Below are 19,200 nucleotides of genomic sequence, written 5' to 3' on the forward strand. Positions count from 1 at the left end.
CTCAGGCGTCTCCTCTTGACTAGTTGCTGCGTGCATGGACACAGCTGGTACAGCTGTTACGTATGTCTAAATTGGCACTCACCCTCTCTTGGCTAGTTACAGAATGTCAGTGCCAGGTGTTCAGGGAGAGAGAGATGTGCCTCATTTTTCTCCCTTTAGCTTGAGCTCTTAGCTTGAGCTCCAAGCTGGACTCACATTAGGCCCTTCCCGCAGCTTTTTGACCAGTGGCTTGGGCTGCTGCAGTCTGGTCTCACCTCACTCTCCAAAGCTGATGCTGAGGCTCTCAGCTGCTGGGGTCCTGAGTTGTGTCCGTCCACACTGTCCATGAAGGTCCGTGGTGTCCCTCTACTTTGTGTGGCATTTCTTCTGTGAGATTGTTCTCTCTACTTTTTTTAATCTATCTTTCTTTCATTCTTTCATTCTGACAGGCAGAGTGGACAGAGAGAGAGAGAGAAAAGTCTTCCTTTTCCATTGGTTCACCCCCCAATGGCCACTGTGGCTAGCGCAGCACGCTGATCCAAAGCCAGGAGCCAGGTGCCTCTCTCCATCTCCCATGCGGGTGCAGGGCCCAAGGACTTGAGCCATCTTCCACTGCACTCCCGGGCCAGAGCAGAGAGCTGGACTGGAAGAGGAGCAACCGGGGCAGGATCCGGTGCCCCAACTGGGACCAGAACCCAGGGTGCCGGCTCCGCAGGCAGAGGACTAGCCTATTGAGCCACAGCGCCGGCCATACTTTTTTTTTTTTTTTTTTCCAACTATCTTCCCTAGACTAGAATAATATGCTGTCTCCCTATTCTGCCATCTTGTAGTACTGAAATATGTAAGAGTTGTATTGATTTACTTGAAAGGCAGAGAGTGGGAGCAAGAGGGAAGGACGGAGAGTGAGAGATCTTCTATTTGCCCGTTTATTCTCTAAATGGCTGCACAGCTGGGGCTGGGCCAAATCAAAACCCAGGGACCAGGAACTCCATCCTTGTCTCCCACATAGGTGGCAAGGGCCCAAGTAATTAAACCATCTTCTGCCGCCTTCCTAGGTACAGCACCAGGCTGGATTGGAAGTAGATTATAGCCAGGAGTTGAACTGGTGCTCTGATTTGGGATGCTGGTGTCACAAGCAGTGGCTTAACCCACTTACAACAATGTTGGCCCCATTTGAAATATTTTAAATAAAAAGAAAGTACAGAGAATTATTTGTATACTACACAAATATTTTTGTATGCTTGTGATGGCGTGTTTGAAGCACAAGTAGATACAAATAGGTAGACAAAGTAATACTAGGTGTTACTATACAGAGCTCTCTTATAGTGGGGTATATACACTAAGACTTTCTAGTGTCTTCCACCTTGATTTTTTTTAATATTATGTTTATTGTTGAATAAAGATCTGTTCTTTTTTTTAAAGATGTATTTATTTATTTGAAAGTCAGAGTTACAAAGAGAGAGAAGGAGAGGCAGAGAGAGAGAGAGAGAAAGGTCTTCCATCCACTGGTTCACTCCCGAATTGGCCGCAATGGCTGGAGCTGTGCCCATCTGAAGCCAGGAACCAGGAGATTTTTCTGGGTCGCCCATGTGAGTGCACGGGCCCAAGGACTTGGACCATCTTCTACTGCTATCCCAGGCCATAGCAGAGAGCTGGATCGGAAATGGAGCAGCTGGGACTCGAACTGGCACACATATGGGATGCCAGCACTGCAAGCAGTGGCTTTACTTGTTATGCCACAGCACCAACTCCCTTCCACCTTGATTTAACTGTCATATCATGTTTGCTACCAATTTGTTTTTCAAAAAGAAATAAAGCATTATAGCCTATCACTGCCACTTCTATCCTTTATTTTCTGGGCCACTCTTTTTCTAACTTTATGTTTCTTTCCTATCCATATTTTATCATTCAAAAAAAAAATTCCTATGTTTCCCGAAGATATGTGTAGTACTAGTTGTGTGTGTGTGTTTGTGTCTTTCTATGTTGTTTCTAACTTAATTTTTTGCCAAATTGATGAGTGAAAGCTAGTATATCATATTTAGTTTGTATTTCTTGACTACAGGTGATAATGACCATCTTTTCCCAGGTTGTTGATAGGGAGCTGAATTGGAAGCAGAGCAGCCAGGACTCAAACTGGCACCCTTATGGGATGCCAGCATTGCAAGGCAGCAGATTAACTCACTGTGCCACAACACTGGCCCCAAAGATGTTCCTCTGTAGTTCATAAAGCCATAGGTTTTATTTTTGAATTATGTTTGTGTGTAGTTAGGAAGGACCTTAAATGAGTTTTTCTCCTTATGGAAAGCTGTTTGTCCTAGTCCCATTAATTAGGTTGTTAGTCCCATTTTCTTTTCTTGATTAATGGTGTCTTTGTTATATATCATCATGTTGTCATATCTCATTATGTTTGTTTCTGGATGTCTCTTTTATTCCTGTAAGTTTATTTGTGTTCCCTTTGCCAGTAAGTTATAGTATGCATTAAGCCAGGTTCCTCCTCCTACTCTTCAAAATAGGTGTGGGTATTCATCCTAAGAATTTCATCAGTTTGCCAATTTCCATGAGAAAACTTGATGGGATTTCATTTTCTGTTACCTTACTGAATATGAAACATGATTTCAAATCATTAGATTTGGAATTCTGTTGTAAATAGATAAGGAGAGAATGTGATACCTTTACACATTGTCTTTCTATCTGTGACTTAGTCTTTCCATTGGCATACTGGTTGTTTCCTTTCTCTCAGTACAGTCTTAAAATATTTTCCACAAAAGTTTGTTGTTGTTGTTGCCAGGCAGAGTTAGACAGTGAGAGAGAGAGAGAGAGAGAGTTATAGACAGTGAGAGAGAGAGAGAGAAAGGTCTTCCTTCCGTTGGTTCACTCTGCTAATGGCCACTACGGCCAGTGCTGCGCCAATCCAAAGCCAGGAGCCGAGTACTTCCTCCTGGTCTCCCATGCGGGTGCAGGGACCCAAGCACCAGCACTTGGGCCATCCTCTGGGCCACAGCAGAGAGCTGGACTGGAAGTTTTATCAGCATGCTTTAGCACTTTTCATTGTTATTGGGAAGACTTTATATTCTGAATTGAATTTTTTTAAAGTTAGATGAGGATACTTCAAAAAATTCTGGAAAAATTGAAAGAAAAGATAAGTTTATTTGGTTCAAGTAACCTTGTATTTAAAAAATATTGTTACTGGAAGAAAAGGTGCTATTGATTTTTTTTTTCTTGATAATGATTTTTTAACTAGTGACCTTATTGAATTCTGATACTAATTCAAGTTCCTTAATGCTAACAGAGTCTCTTGGTTTAATACTGGCTTCATATAATTAAACAAATAAACTAATAAGACAATTCCTCTCATGTATAGAAGAGACAGAGTAGCCTTCATGTCTGGTTTTGTATTTTTGAGAAAGTGATGCGGGAAGATTATTTTTAGTGAGTAGAATTAGTAGTTATTTACTTTTATGTTTAGTGCTTAAACTCATTGGTTCTCATGAAATACAAATCAGTTTATTTGTAATTTCTACCAAGGAGATTTGGGTAATGTTAATTATTTTGGATCATTTAGAATTAATGAGAAGTAACCATTTTTTTAAAAATTAGATTTAAGCCTTTATCTTTCTGTCAAGAAAAATGATTTCTGGTTACTTTTTATTTGAGAAAATAGGTTGATTTGAGGTGAAAGGTGCTTGAGGAAGGGGACATAGTGACTACAGACATGGAGATGAAAGAAAGTAAGGAAAAAAATATATTTTTTTAAAAAAGTACCATATAACCACTAAGTCATTGTATGGGCACACTCAATTTTTATCATTATCCTGCCTTAGAACTTACTTTTCAAAACCAGGTTAGTACAAGAACATTTTTAATTAAAAATATTGAGGCCTAAATGGAGTCTTTAGTATTTGCTAATCTACTAATTGTTAACTTTACAGTTCACACAAAAAATGTTGGACAACTTCTACAATTTTGCTTCATCATTTGCTGTCTCTCAGGCCCAGATGACACCAAGTCCATCTGAAATGTTCATTCCAGCAAATGTGGTTCTGAAATGGTATGAAGCTTTTTCTATTTCTTAGTTTTTTAAAAAATATTTAATTTATTTATTTGAGGGTAGAGTTACAGTGAGAGGGAGACAGAGCGAAAGGTCTTCCTTCCATTGGTTCACTCCCCAGATGGCTGCAATGGCTGGAGCTGCGCCGATCTGAAGCCAGGAGCCACGTGCTCCTTCTCCGTCTCCCATGCAGGTGCAGGGACCCAAACAGGGGCCCAAAGACTTGGGCCATCTTCTGCTTTCCCAGGCCACAACAGAGAGCTGGATTGGAAGAGGAGCAGCCGGGACTAGAACCGGCGTCCACATGGGGTGCCAACACTGCAGGCAGAGAATTAACCCACTGTGCCACAGTGCCAGCCCTGTTTCTAAAGCTTTTAGTAACTGTGTATATGTATATATATATATTGACATTTAAACATATTCTTTTGTTGTGGACATCAGACTACATTAATGTTTTTATGCCTTTAAGTATGTCTTATAAAATACAGATCAGAAAAAGTCCTTACCCTATGTATTCTGTTATATAGTAGCTACTGTGAACTCATAAAGATAGGAAAATATAATTACCTTTGTTTTAGGGACCACTATTAAAGACCATAATTTTTTTTTATGTTTTGAATTAGAAGTTCTGTATATGGGAATTAAAATATCAGACAAAGCTTTTTTTTTTTTTTTGTATAGGAAGTCAGTCTTGATTTAAAGTAAACGTGTGTAGGGTATCAAGGTGGTTTACACTGCATCCTGAATGTGATCAGTTAATGTGTCTGTTTTCTCTACTTGCCATGTCTTTGTTTTATGGATATTTCTTTTCACTTTAGATATCCCAGTAGCGGGGTGGAGGGGGGATCCTTAGGAAGATGTCTGAGACGTGGTACCTTGGTGTAGCAAGGGAGAGCACTGGACATACTAGGTTTGAGTTTTTTCACAATGCAACTATGTGACTCTGTAAATTACTCTCATATGCTTATCTGAAATGAGGGAGGAGTTGTTCAGTTTGATTTTTTTCTTAGACCTTTCTGTCACATTTGCGGAAGATAAATGATTACTAAAATTTATTATGATTTGTGCTCTCTGATAAAATCAAAGCTGCTTCTTTACTTGAATCACTATGCTTGCTATCTGTTTATAAGAATTAAGCTTCCAGATTATCTTTTTAGCATAGCTTTTCAGAAATTGACATGTAAATTGTTTTTGATAAATTTGTAGATTATGAAATATTTCAGTTTCCTTGTAAATATAAATACATTTTTTGTTTTCTAGGTATGAGAACTTTCAAAGGCGACTAACACAGAATCCTCTCTTTTGGAAAACATAATTTGAATAAAAAACTATATGATGGATCCTGAAATTTGTCATGTTTGGAAGATGACTCCATTTGAAAGCAAGAAGACAAGAGAATCATGAAGCCTAAGTGTAAAAACTGCTTAGTGACTGTGAAACTTAATTAAAAATCTTTGTAAAAAATTAAAAACATTAAAAAATAAGAATACCTTCATCATTAATGAATTTTTTTCCCTTAAGCTTAGAATTCTACTCAAAGGCAAAAGTTTGCTTTGGCCATCATTCATTGTTTACTTTAAAAAAAAAAAAAAAGCCCATTCAACCCAGTAGAGTGCTAAATGCCATTGCACATATAATGATACATTTATTTTTACAGTGGTTTGCTGGAGTACTTAACTTCAAATCAGTCATCTCAAAATTAGGAGACCTTTGAAAAACACCAAATATACATTTCTGGATATGGAAAAATTATTTTCCAGGACTATTTAAGGTTGCAGTTTTTGTCAGGACAGGCTAGCTGTCAGTTTTTATATTTGCAGTTTCATATATTTCTATTTGTGTAATGAAATTGCCGTGGTTAAAACTAATGAATTTTAATACTGATAATGTTACTAGGCATTTTTATATAAAATATTGGGTTCATTACTTCTGAATATGGAGATAAAACCTTTGTGTCTCATTTAAAAGGTAGTTTTTTGACTGATTTGTACTGGTGAAGCCCGCTGGCCAGAGACCAACAGGATTTCACCTGTAATCAAAGCTAGGTTTATTAGCCTGCTGCTGAACCAAGGGAGTGTGTACACCAGAGGAACAATGAAGTATCCCCAAAGGGAAGGGTACATGCAAGTATAGGAGTTTGGGGCCTGTAGTTAGTTTTAGATTGCCTCGGTAGATACTGGTGAAAATTTGGGAACTAGAGGTTGCTGGTGAAGTGCTTTTAGAACACATAAGCCTGTGCAGAGTTACTTGTTAAGTCAGTTAGTGGTTTGCTTTGAAACATGGATCTAGTTGAGCTAATGTTGAGAGTTTGAGCTTAGGTAGTTTCTTGCATTGTCAAAGTTTGGTTAGATTTAAGCATTTTGCAGGTTGTGCTCAGTCCTTTGTCGAAGGATAGATTGTTATCTTCTGGAATTGTGATTAATCCAGATTTGTATTGCTATTCACTAGATTATGATTATGTGTCAGTTTTTCAATGGTAGTGATTAGCTTCAGGTCTTCTTAATGGATGATCATTATTGAATTATGTGACTTGACAATGGCTACACAACATCTAATACTCTTGATAGAAAGCATCAACCAGGGCTGTTGTGGTGCAGCAGGTTAAGCCACTACCTGTGATGCTGGCATCCCATTTGGGTGCCACTTTGTGTCCTGGCTGATTCCTCTGCTTCCGATCCAGCTCCCTGCTAATGTGCCTGGTAAAGCAGTGAAGCTTCTGCACACACATGGGAGACCCGGAAGAAACTCCTGGCTCCTGACTTCTGCCTGGTCCCACGCCCCATGTTGTAGCCCTTTGGGGAAGTGAACCAGTGGATAGAAGATCTCTCTTTCTCTTCCTCTCTGTAATTCTACCTTTCAAATAAATAAATAAATCTTTAAAAATTAAAAAGAAAGCATCAACCAATTGTATTATAATTATCAGAATTAAAATATTTTTGTATTAAAACTTATACCCAGGAGTCCAGATTGCCAAACCCATGCCTGAAATACATGTCCCAAAATCCAGGTGGGTCTATTCTACAGAGTTAGGTAACCTCTTCTTTTAGCCAAGTCCGAATCTGTTCTACCTGTCCAGTGATTTTTGTAGAGGAATAATAGTGTTAACTTAAAGCACCTCTTGACTTGCTAAGGGGAAGCAAAGACTGTGTGTTCATGACAACCCGGGATGGCGAAGTTAAACCTGTCTAGTGGGTTTCTAAAACAGATGATGAAAGTCAAGCATTGGATCACCTTTTCTAGTTGTATTATTCTTGCTGTTGGAATAGTATCATGTATATTATATATTAAGAGCTAGCTATGGCTAGCTCTCCTGCATAGCCTATCCCTGCCTCACTTTGGAAGTCTGGTTATCCTTCTCAGAGAAGTGTACACTGAAAAGGAAAGGGGTTTTAAATACCTAAAAAAACGTTTCTTAAACTTATTCTATATACACAGGATAATTGTATAGGAGGCAGGTGAAAGCTAAGTGTTGAGATGGGTATAGTGTATTGTAGAAAATACTGGAAATATCATTTGCTGTGCTGCAAACTATGGTACTTTATTACAGTAGCTCAAACTCAGACAAAACCTAAGAGAAATAAGGCATATACAAAACCACAAACATTTGTACATGTATGTTTATATCATTCATAATCATCAAGAAAATGGAAACCGCCCAAAGGTCTGTCAACTGACGTGTAGATAATAGTGGTGTAATCATACTAATATCAGCAATAGAAAGGGACGAAGTACTGATTCGTGCTATGACATGGATGAATCTTGAAAACGTTACGCTAAGTGAAAGAAGCCAATTACAAAAGACCACACATTTTCATGATTCTATTTGTATAAATATCCCAAATAGGCAAATGGCAGAGACTAAACTAGATTAATGGATGCTTAATGCTTGTGAGGATTGAAAGGTAGGGATTATCTACTAATGGGTCTAAGGCTTCTTTCAGGGAGGATGAAAATGTTCTGAAATTAGATTGTAATGATGCACAACACTGAATAAACATTGTACACTTCAAATGGGCGAATTGTATATGACTTACAGTTTTTTAAATAAAATGGACAAATGCTGAAAGCAGATGTGTGAACAAAAGTAATGGAAAAACAATGTGCAGAAATGAAAAAGTCCTTGTTCATTTAACTGGTGATTTTAAGTCTGAGATGGAAATGTTTTACAACTATGGAGTTAAGAGGATACCTCCTCTCAACAGGATAAACTGTCAGTTCTTCAAGTATTTCAATATGAAGTCATAGATAAAATAATTTTCAATTCAAGTATTGCATTTTGATGGTAAAGTACAAGAAGAACCAGAATGTAATGATGAATAGAACCTATTAAAGATGTATTTGAAATCTGGAACTAGTGTTTTCTAGTTGGATATGTTCCAGGTTCAAGCATTTCTGCTGATGAGTAATTAATTACATTAAGAAGATACCATGTGTTGTAGCTTGGGAGTCCACAACCCATAGGGAAATACAGGTTTGGGTCCAGTTATTTCACCCACTTTTTTTTTTTTTGACAGGCAGAGTGGACAGTGAGAGAGACAGAGAGAAAGGTCTTCCTTTGCCGTTGGTTTACCCTCCAATGGCCGCCGCGGCCAGCGCACTGCGGCCGGCGCCCCGCGCTGATCCGATGGCAAGAGCCAGGTATTTATCCTGGTCTCCCATGGGGTGCAGGGCCCAAGGACTTGGGCCATCCTCCACTGCAGTCCCTGGCCACAGCAGAGAGCTGGCCTGGAAGAGGAGCAACCGGGACAGAATCCGGTGTGCCGGCGCCGCAAGGCAGAGGATTAGCCTAGTGAGCCGCGACACCGGCCATGCATATGGTTTTTAATAGAAGAATGTCAGCCATGCATATGGTTTACAAATGTCTCATAGTTTCAAAAGTTTTAAAAAGCTGAATTTAATTTTAATACATTTTAACCCAACATATGTGTAATATTACTGCAACATGTAATCAGTAATAGAATCAATGAAACATTCTACATTTTTTTACAAAGTCTTCAAAATCTGTATCTTATTTTTTTTTTAAAAAAGCTTTATTTATTTATTTGAAAGGCAAAGTTAGAAAACAAGAGATAGCAAGAGAGCTCTTCCATCCACTGATTCACTTACCAAATGGCTGCCTGCCACAGGCTGCACTGGGCCAGGCGGAAACCAGGAGCCTGAAGTCTAATCTGGGTCTCCCATGTAGGGACGGGGCCCAAGCACTTGAGTCATTTTCTGTTGCTTTCCCAGGCGAATTACCACAGAGCTGAATCAGCAGTGGAACAGCCAGGATCCAAACGAACCTGTATAGGATGCTGGTATTATAGGTGGTGGCTTAACCCACTGCACTACAACACTGGGCCTTGTGTGTATCTTATACTTAGAGCACACCTCAATTTGGATACCAGATTTTCAAACATTATGGGAACCGGCTCCCATATGGGATGCCGGCACTACAGGCAGTGGCTTTACCCATGCTACACCACAGTGCTGGCTCCTTTGATCGCCTATTTATTTGCCTTTTTTTCCTGATAGATGCTAGATTTTTTAAGAACAAAAACTCTCTTCTAAATTTGAGAATCAGAGAGACATAGACAAATAGGCAGAAGAACCTCTGTCTGCTGGTTCACTCCCTAAGTGCCTGCAACAGCTGAGGCTAGGCCAGGCCAACGCCAGGAGCCAGGAACTCACTCTAGGTCTCCCATGTGGGTGACTGAGACCCAAGTACTTTGGCTGTCATCACTGCCTCCGAGGGTCAACATTAGCAGGAAGTAGGAATCAGGAGCCAGAGCCAGGTATCAAATCCAGGTACTTTGATGTGGAACATGAGTATCTTAATTGTCATTTTAACTGCTAGGCTAACTCTTTTTTTAATTGTTGGAAAACAATAGATTCTCAATAGATATTTTTGAAAGACTGAATGAGATACAAGGGCAGTATGCTTTGCAGAGAAGTAACTGCTTCCTCAAATAAAATGAAATAAAATGGCCTTATATTCTAGTGGCCTCTTGCTTGAGGATTTCGGAATGATTTATAAAAGTATAGGTTAAAGTATGAGAGATGGTTGGGGCCTTGTTTTCATATGGAATGATATTTTCCAAGACCTTAATTTATTCCTGGTTTCTTTAATATACACACAGAAGATGGTATTTTTCAAAATGCATTTTTTTTTTCTTTTTCTTTTTTAAATTTATTTGACTGGTACAGTTATATTCAGTGAGAGAGAGAGAGAGACAGAGAGAAAGGTCTTCCTCCTGTTGGTTCACTCCCCAATGGCCGCTACGGCTGGCGCTGTGCTGATCCGAAGCCAGAAGCCAGGTGCTTCCTCCTGGTCTCCAATGCGGGTGCAGGCACCCAAGCACTTGGGCCATCTTCCACTGCACTCCCGGGCCACAGCAGAGAGCTGGACTGGAAGAGGGGCTCCCGAGACTAGAACCCAGTGTCCAAATGGGATGCTGGCGCCGCAGGTGGAGGATTAACCAAGTGAGCCACGGCATCCGCCCCTCAAATTGCATTTTTTGAAACACTAGTTCTGTTAGATATTCTATGGAAAAAGTCTTCCATGACCATATAGCTTAGGAATCACAGTATGATCTTCCCATCTCTTAAAATTAGTAGACCCAGATTATCTTCTTAACCCTTGGCTTCATCCTGGCTCTTGCAGGCATTTGGGGAATGACCTGACAGCAGAGATCTCAGTTTGTCTCTCTGCTCTTTAAATAATAAAAATTTTAATTATTCAAAAAAATTCATCACGCAACTTATTTACATCCCAAAGACTGAAACATCCTTACTGAAAATCTACTTAAATGTGCTTAACTTGTTTTTCTAGTTTGTTTGATTATAGAATTCCATTTTAATTCTGATTGAAAAATTTAGTGATATAAGAGAATTGACTCTTCCAGGCACTAAATTTAATATGGAATAAAAGTCATTTCTGTATTTCAAGATCTGCTATTTTTTTCCCATTTAGAGCATGAGGTAGTCTAATATGTATCAGATATCCGAGGCATCACTAAATTAAACATTTTTTATTTAAATGATCAAAAATAATTATTTTCTAACCAAGAACCAGAGTTTTCTTATATATAATCAGCACTAGTACTTGGCTTCACTTTCCTAAAGAGTCAGTGTGAGTTTTTGTTGGCAGTGATGCACAGAGGACAATAAAACTGTGTTACTGTGTAGTGGTTAAGGTTACATTCTCTAGAGGCAGGTAGCTTGGGTTCAAAACCTGACTGACTATACCGTTTACTGGTATGATCGTATCAAGTTAATCTGACTCTCTTTGTTCCTTCATCTGTAAAATGAAGTGACCACAATATCTACCTTAGAAGCTTGTTCTAAGTTATAAATTTACATAAGACTCTTAGACTAGTCCCTGATACACCCTATGTGCGTGTTAAGAATTAGGAATAGAGGCCAGCCAGTGCTGTGGCATGGTGGGTTAAGGCCCTGACCTGCAGCGCCAGATCCCATATGGGCACCATTTCAAGTCCTGGCTGCTTCACTTCTGGTCCAGCTTTTTACTATGACCTGGGAAAGCAGTAGAAGATGGCCCAAGTTCTTAGGCTCCTGTACCTGTGTGGGGAGACCTAGAAGAAGTTCCTGGCTCCTGGCTTCGGATCAGCTCAGCTCTGGCTGTTACAGTCATTTGGGGAGTGAACCAGTGGATGGAAAACCTCTCCCTCTGACTCTACCTTTTTCTGTAACTCTGTCTTTCAGATAAATAAATCTTTTTTAAAAAAATAAATCTTTTTTAAAAAATCTTTTTAGATTTGATATCAAAGAATTAAAAATAAATACCAGATTTGATAAACCAAGGACATTCATTGTCCAAGTGACCTACTAGCACATACCTTTGAAGCACAGCTTCAAAGACCTATTCAAACTGTCATATATCTTTGGGGCTTCTTTGGCAGGACTGGTGGGTAACTATACTAAGTACGCATTATATATTTTAACATTTGTTTGTTTATTTGAGAGGTAGATACAGCACTCAAAAAGATGCTGCACATCACATATCATTGCAAAGTGCAAATTAAAACAGTAAGGAGATACCACTCACACACCTACTGGAACATTGTAATCTAGAATACTCCCAACATCTGGTGCCCGTGAGGATGTGCAGCAATAGGAACTCTCATTGCTTGCTATTAGGAATGCAAAATGGTACAACCCCTTTGGAAGACAGCGACAGTTTCTCACAAAAATTAAACAGATACTACAATGGAATAGTTTTTAGCACTTAAAAAAAAAAAAAAAAAAAAGAGCTATCCAGCCGTTGCTCCAATGCATAGTATAAAGTGAAAGAAACTGATCGAAAAGGCTACTTACTGTATAAGTCCAACTATATGACATTCTAGAAAACTATGGAGAGAGTGAAAAGATCATTAATTGCCAGGGATTAAAGGGAAGAGGGATAAACAGGCAGAAAACAAAGGGTTTTAGGTCAGCAAAATTACTCCATGTGGTACTATAATGATAAGTACATATTGTATTTGTTGCATCTGTTTCTACATCAAACTAGGAGCTTCTTGAGGGAGGGAATTATGTGTTAGTTTTCTTTCTACCTTTGTATCTGCATCACCTTACATCACTCATCAAGAGTGAACCCAAATGTCAACTCTGGGCTTTGCATCATAATTATGAGTATAGGTTCACTGATTTATAAAAACAAACAAAACCCCATACAGCACTGTGGTGTGGGATGTTGATAATGAGGAAAGTTGTGTGTGTGTGTCTTTGCAGAGCAGTAGGTATAGGAGAACTCTGTACTTTCTGCTCAGTTTTTCTGTGAACCTAAAACTACTCTTAAAAAGTAGTCTGAGCAAAGCAAAACAGAGCAAAAGGATGACCATTGTGGTGAAGATTGTAAAGCCCTGGGCTAAGTTATCAAATTTTTCCAGCCATGTGAAGATAGGTTTGTATGCACTGATGATGATTGGATGAATGAAGTGTGGTATATACATATCATGGGATTATTATCATATAAAAGGGAGGGATTTCTGAAACATGCTATAATTTTAGGTGAACCTTTAGGACATTACACTAAGTGAAATAAAAGTTACAAAAAGACAATTACTGTATGATTTCACTTATCTGAGGTATCTAGAGTAGTCAAATTTATAGAAATAGGAAGTAGAATGGTGATTGTCAGAGACTGTGAGAGGGAGAAATGGAGGTAGAGTTAATACATGTAGTGTTTCAATTTCATAAGATGAAAAGAGTTCTGGAGATTGCTTGCACAATACTGTAATATACTTAATTATACACTCCTGAATTATACACTTAAAAATGGTTAATATGGTAAATTTTGTGTTATGTGTATTCATTACAATTGAAAATAAAAAAGGCTTGCAGCAAAAGTCACCATAAGTTTTCAAAAGTTTACTTTTGTTTTGTATTCTAGCCTTATTTTTTGTTGTAATTGTGTTATTTTGTGTATCTGATTCATTCTTTTGCTTTTACTGATCTTTAGCTAGCAACACAGTGAAAGACTACAAAATTATCTAAGCAGCTGTTCATGGTTAGGTCGTACTTGGAGAGCTCTGGTGTTGGGAAAAGGCCAAGCTGGAGAAAGGGAGATAATAGCTTTTCCATATGCAATTTGTGAAGATTTGCTGATAAAATATTGGTTTTCTAAGCCATACTTGTATTGTGCCAATAGCAGTAGTGATGGCTTTTGTAAGTGAAAAAAGGGGGGGGGGGGAGAGAGAGAGGAGGGAGGAAGAGAGAAGGGGATATCAGCCTTGGCAAAAGAATACCAAATGTAAAATTCTCCTTTAGAGATTTGAATTTAGAGAACCATTTTAAAGCAGTCCTGCCAATATTGTAAATGAGACACATTTGTGTGTAGCAGCAAATGATATTGATAAGGGGTTTCCTAGGAAGAAACTAACCACTTAAATTTGCATGTGGTGGCTGTGAAACAAGCCCTGGAAATGTGATTAGTAGCCTCTGATAAAGCCTTTGAAAGGATTGTAGCAAGAATTAAAATTCTTGGGTGACACTTATATTTCCTTGACATGAGAGCATCTCCATTACATTTCATCAGGGAAGAACAATAAGTCATCACAAATTATGTTTTATGTGCCAGACACTGTGGTAAGGTGATGTGGATACGAAGATGAAAAGATGCGTATAACATAATTCCCTCCTTAGAGAACCTCCTGGTCTGCTATAGAAACAGACACTGATGCAATGAGTGTGATGTGGGAAGTGCAGTGAAGGAAGAATGAACAAGGTCCTTTGGGATCACAGGGGAACATATTGCTAATCAGGATCTGGCATATAGAAAGTTGTCCATGGTGTAATATCTTTTGAAGTTTTATTTCTGAAGGCTGACCAAATATGTTAGACAAGGAGATATTTGATCTGACCTGAGAGAATGGTGAAAGTTTCATCAGGCAAGGAAGATATATTTAGAAGAAAGAAATACGAACTTGTTTGAGGAGTTGATGACTTCAGTTTAAATATATTGAGTTTGCGTGTCATTTATCTTGGCTTTATAAAACTTGAAGCGTTAAATTTGAACTCATATAGTAAGATAAAATCTTAAAAATTATAAGGGCATCATACTATTTTTCACTAATGTTTTTCCTAGAGTACTTGGTAGAACTTTGATTTTTTATTGGCTTTTATATTAACTTCACCAAAATCCAAAAACCTTTTTAGCATTTGAATTGTGAAATACAATTATGTGTATATTTAAAAGCAATGTAGCATTTTATAATTTAAAAATATTGTTACTCTGTTTTATGCCTGTGCTTTTATCATTTTCTCAAATGGTTTGCTTATCTATGTGTATTCTCCTTAAAAATGATAACCCAGACACAGCTGATCATCTTGTCAAAGCCTGATCTAGAGGATCCATGAACAACTTTAGTTCTTCAAGCCTACAGTAACGGAAGCAGTTGCTAAAGCACTGGGCTGAGCACCAGTGACCGTGTGGATGTGTCCTGTTTATTTTCAAGGTCAGTTCTCACAGACAGTGTCTGTCTTTCTGGGAAGGGGGTCACTCAGGGAATCAGAGAGGGAATCAGTCCAACAATCTCTACAGCTCACGGGTTCAACTCCTCTGTGTGAGAAGGGAGGCAGTCAGCAGCCACAGAGGGCTGTTCTGCCTCCTAGTTCTGAGTAGGATCTTTTCCCTGAGTGCAGATGAGACCTTCAGTGAATGTTAAGCTGATCCTGTCAGGCCAGGAGAGTGTTCCCATCACTCGGAGCCCACAGGAGAGACTAGCCTGGGTCTAGTCTCTCCTCCCACCTCCCCGAGAGCAGGGTGGGCCCTCACCACGTGAGCCATCCAATGACACACGTCTCACGAGTGATTCTCCATGTTTTCTTTTCTTTTAGAAAAGCCACCCTTTTGTCCACAGAATAAAGTTTCAGTTCCTAGTTTCTTTTGTGTCTCATACATTCTCTTGTTTGGTATTCCCACTGGTCATATACATGTTCTGTGTTTTGCCTCCGTTTGGCTCTATAAAGAGGGGAGGGGAGGGGAGGGGAGGGGAGGGGAGGGCAGCAGGAGGGAATCGAGTGCTCCCCAGCTGCAGCTGCTCTTCTGCTAATGTACCACAAATCCGTGTGCCATCATGAGGATTAATTTCCATTCCAGGACTCTCATCTACATTAGAAATGTCTAACCTTCTGTACACTTATCCTTTTTTCCCCCTCTGGTTTTCATTTCAAAGGCCCCTGCACATGGTTCTGCTTCAGCCATCTGATTGATTAAAGCTAGGATTTAAATGTCTCTAATCCTCAGGCTTAGTCCCTGATAATGGGATGGAAACCTGTATAGCTTCCTTTCATGCCACTACACTAGTGTGATGTTTGGTTGTTTCACAAACTCGTAAGCAGACAAGGGCATGGATATTGACTTGGGCTAACTTAGGCACAGGAGAGTCATTGGAGGACTATTGGGAAAAAGTGATGGGAGCCAGGAGATTCAGGTTTGGAAATGAGCGGGATTCAAGTGGGGCTGTGAAGGAGTGGGCAGTAGGAACACTGGCAGTTTCCTCTCTCCAGAAGGGAGGAGTGCAGGTCATCCCTGCCTGAGTATGCCCCACATTTTCCTGCTGCACGTGTGTCCCCCCACCCCCTTCAGTCTGAGACACACAAAGAGCATCTGAGAACTGAGCACAGGTTCAGCCCCTGGCCCTGCTGAGTGAAGGAGGGCGAGGTCTGTTTCCTGCAGCATCAGTGATGAATGTGGCCACGAGGAATTACTGCTCACCAAGATTACAAAATTTCCCTTTGTAAATTCCAAAAGGAAGTGTGCATGGTCTTAGCGCATTCCAAGCAAAACAAAATGCCAGCCAGGGCTGTGTTTTCAATGGACCAGTTGAAATGGAGGAGAATGGGACTTCTTTTAGACAAGCCACCCTTTAGCCCACAGAATAAAGTTTCAACTCCTGGTTTCTTTTTAAGAATGGGAGGAAATGGGAAGGAGGTCGAAGAAAATGGGAATGGGAAAAATTGTTTCTCAGCAGTTGATACATCAACATATGAGCCATTTTGGCTTTTTTCTCTAGCATGATTTTTTTTAAAAAAATTTGTATATATCATAAATACAACATTATGAACAAAGTATCTACCCACTATATCTGCCCTCCCACCCACTCTCCCCTGTGGGGAGCAACTCGGACTAGACTAAGTTACTGGAATTAAGACTTATTCTATGCATCTGCTCTCCCACAATATGGCGCTGGGAGAGGAGTAAACAGCTTCTACACAGCTGCCTCCAGTTCGACCAGTAAACTGCAGGAGCTGATCCTGCTCCTGATTGCAGGAGAGCAGCGTACTCGGCGTGTGGGTAGCAGAGTTGGGATTGGTGGAAGAGGACTATAAAGGAGGAGAGAGACAACATGCACCAGGAACATCTATCTGAAGGAACACCTGTGCAGCCCCCGAGAGAGCCGGCCGGCGGTGTGCCGCTCCCCTGCGGAAGTGGGGAAAGTGGCAGGGGGAACCGCCCTTCCACGGAGGTGGAAGGGACGGCAGCCAACCCGGGAAGAACCAGCAGCAAACCTGGGGAGGGCCGAGCAGATGAAAGAACAGCGCAGGGTCCTGTGTCATTCCTCCGCGAAGAGGGGGAGCGACACTCCCCCACCGCTTCCTCCTCCCTCTCCTGTTCAGTCCAAGAAAGAAAAAGAAAGAAAAAAGAAAGAATGAAATACTACTACTACTAATAATAATAATAAAAACTAAGAGAACTGTTCCCCAATAGTCTAGACAAGGGCTGTTCTATGTTATTGCTTCTTGAAGATGATTTCGCTTTTTCCCCCCTTCCTCTTTCCCTTCTTTCCTTCCCCTTCTTTCCTGTTAGAAACTTAATTGTCTTTAAAGAAGAACCCAAGGATGATACATCTTTTTCGGACTCTTAGAGATAACTAACTTATGAGACATCATAATATCCTCCATTTAATACACTAAAATGAAGTGATTCTTGAGAACAAGTAAGTTTTACTATTAAGTCTCATGATACAACTCTTTGGGGACAGAGGTCCTGCATGGGAAGTTAGTGCACAGTGACTCTTGTTGTTTGTTTATTTATTTTAAAGATTTATTTATTTATTTATTTGAAAGGCAGAGTTACAGAGAGGCAGAGGCAGAGAGAGAGAGAGGGAGGGAGGGAGGGAGGGAGAGAGAGAGAGAGAGAGAGAGTCTTTCATCTGCTGGTTCATTCCCCCAAATGGTGGCAATGGCCAGAGTTAGGCCAATCCGAAGCCAGGAGCCAGGAGCTTCTTCCAGATCTCCCATGCAGGTGCAGGGGCCCAAGGACTTGGGCCATCTTCTACTGCTTTCCCAGGCCATAGCAGAGAGCTGGATCAGAAGTGGAACAGCCAGGACTCAAACCAGTCCCCATGTGGGATGCCAGCTCCACTATGCCACAGCACTGACCCCTCTTGTTGTTTATTTAACAAATAACACTGTTATTATGTATGACATCAGTGATCACCCAAGGCTCTTTTTTTTTTTTTTTTTGGATAGGTAGAGTTATAGACAGAGACAGAGAGAAAGGTCTTCCTTCTGTTGGTTTACTCCTCTAATGGCCGCTATGGCTGGCACCGTGCCGATCCAAAGCCAGAAGCAGGGTGCTTCCTCCCAGTCTCCCATGCGGGTGCAGGGACCCAAGCACTTGGACCATCCTCCACTGCCCTCCCGGGCCACAGCAGAGAGCTGTACTGGAAGAGGAGCAACCAGGACTAGAACCTGGGGTACCAGCACTGCAGGCAGAGGATTAGCCAAGTGAGCCACAGCACCGGCCCCCTCAAGGCTCTTCACATGAGTTGCCTCAGCTATGGAAGCCTCTTGGATCCACTAGCTCGACAAGTCTAAATTCTCTCCTCCCACAGGAGTAGTATATATAGGATATTTTTTGCCAGAGTGCTTCTATGCCTGATATGCTCCCCCTGGGCTTTTCAGCCAGACTGGAAGGCCTTGAGGGCTGATTCTGAGGTCAGAGTGCTACTTAAAGCAGTTGTCATTCTATGAGTCTGTTGTATGGACTGCTTCCCATGTTGGAGGCTTCACTCCATTTGAATTCTGTCTATTATTGTTTCCAAACACTTAGTCCTATTTACATGATCAGTTTAACACTTGATCCTATCTATGCGGTCACTTTACCACTTAATCCTATCCATTTGATCTTTCTAACACTTAAGCTGCTATTTTTACCAGCCAGCTTAAGGGAATTTGGGGTCCTATGTCAAGTTGTTAAGCTGTACCCTTAGAAATCCATAGGAATATATGCAGGACTATTACTGCTTTGCAGCTACAAACTTCATACATTTTCACAATTACAACTTTAGGACCTTGGTAATTCTTCCCACCATGCCTGCCCTCCCACCCACACTCCCACCCCTTTTCTTCTTCCCTTTCTTATTCTCACTCTTGTTCTTTACTAAGATATATTTTCAATTAAATTTATACATATATGGTTAACTCTATGTGTAGCCTGAACTTAAAGGCTATCTGAGAGCACAAGGGTATGGAAGCATGTTGCTATGGTGTCGATGTAGTTTGTTCTCCAAAGGTTCATGTATTGGGAGCTTGATTCCCAGTGTCATGGTATTGAGAGGTGGGAGAATATTCAAAAAAAAAAAAAAAAGAAAAGAAAAAAGGGGTAGGACCTAGTGGAAGAGGTGAGAACAGTGGGGGCATCACCCTTGGAAGGGATTAGGTAGTTC

General features: G+C 40.3%; 1 protein-coding gene and 1 long non-coding RNA gene across 3 annotated transcripts in view; one reads left to right on the top strand and one right to left on the bottom strand.

Moving 5' to 3' along the window:
- The window catches only part of HIKESHI (heat shock protein nuclear import factor hikeshi), a 46,325-nt gene extending 40,803 nt beyond the window's left edge, over positions 1 to 5,522 (top strand). For both annotated transcript variants that reach the window (XM_002708654.5, XM_051821647.2), the window contains exons 4-5: positions 3,909 to 4,027; positions 5,288 to 5,522. In XM_002708654.5, coding sequence (XP_002708700.1) covers positions 3,909 to 4,027; positions 5,288 to 5,342 — 174 coding nt within the window. In that variant the 3' untranslated portion in view covers positions 5,343 to 5,522. The remainder of the gene's footprint in view (positions 1 to 3,908; positions 4,028 to 5,287) is intronic.
- Positions 1 to 19,200, bottom strand: part of LOC138850252 (uncharacterized) — a 38,674-nt gene that overhangs the window by 6,497 nt on the left and 12,977 nt on the right. Inside the window, exon 2 of the long non-coding RNA XR_011389997.1 lies at positions 17,039 to 17,138. This is a non-coding gene — a long non-coding RNA (uncharacterized lncRNA). The remainder of the gene's footprint in view (positions 1 to 17,038; positions 17,139 to 19,200) is intronic.

The sequence above is a fragment of the Oryctolagus cuniculus genome, chromosome 1, assembly GCF_964237555.1.
Source record: "Oryctolagus cuniculus chromosome 1, mOryCun1.1, whole genome shotgun sequence".
Classification (NCBI taxonomy): Eukaryota; Metazoa; Chordata; class Mammalia; order Lagomorpha; family Leporidae; genus Oryctolagus; species Oryctolagus cuniculus.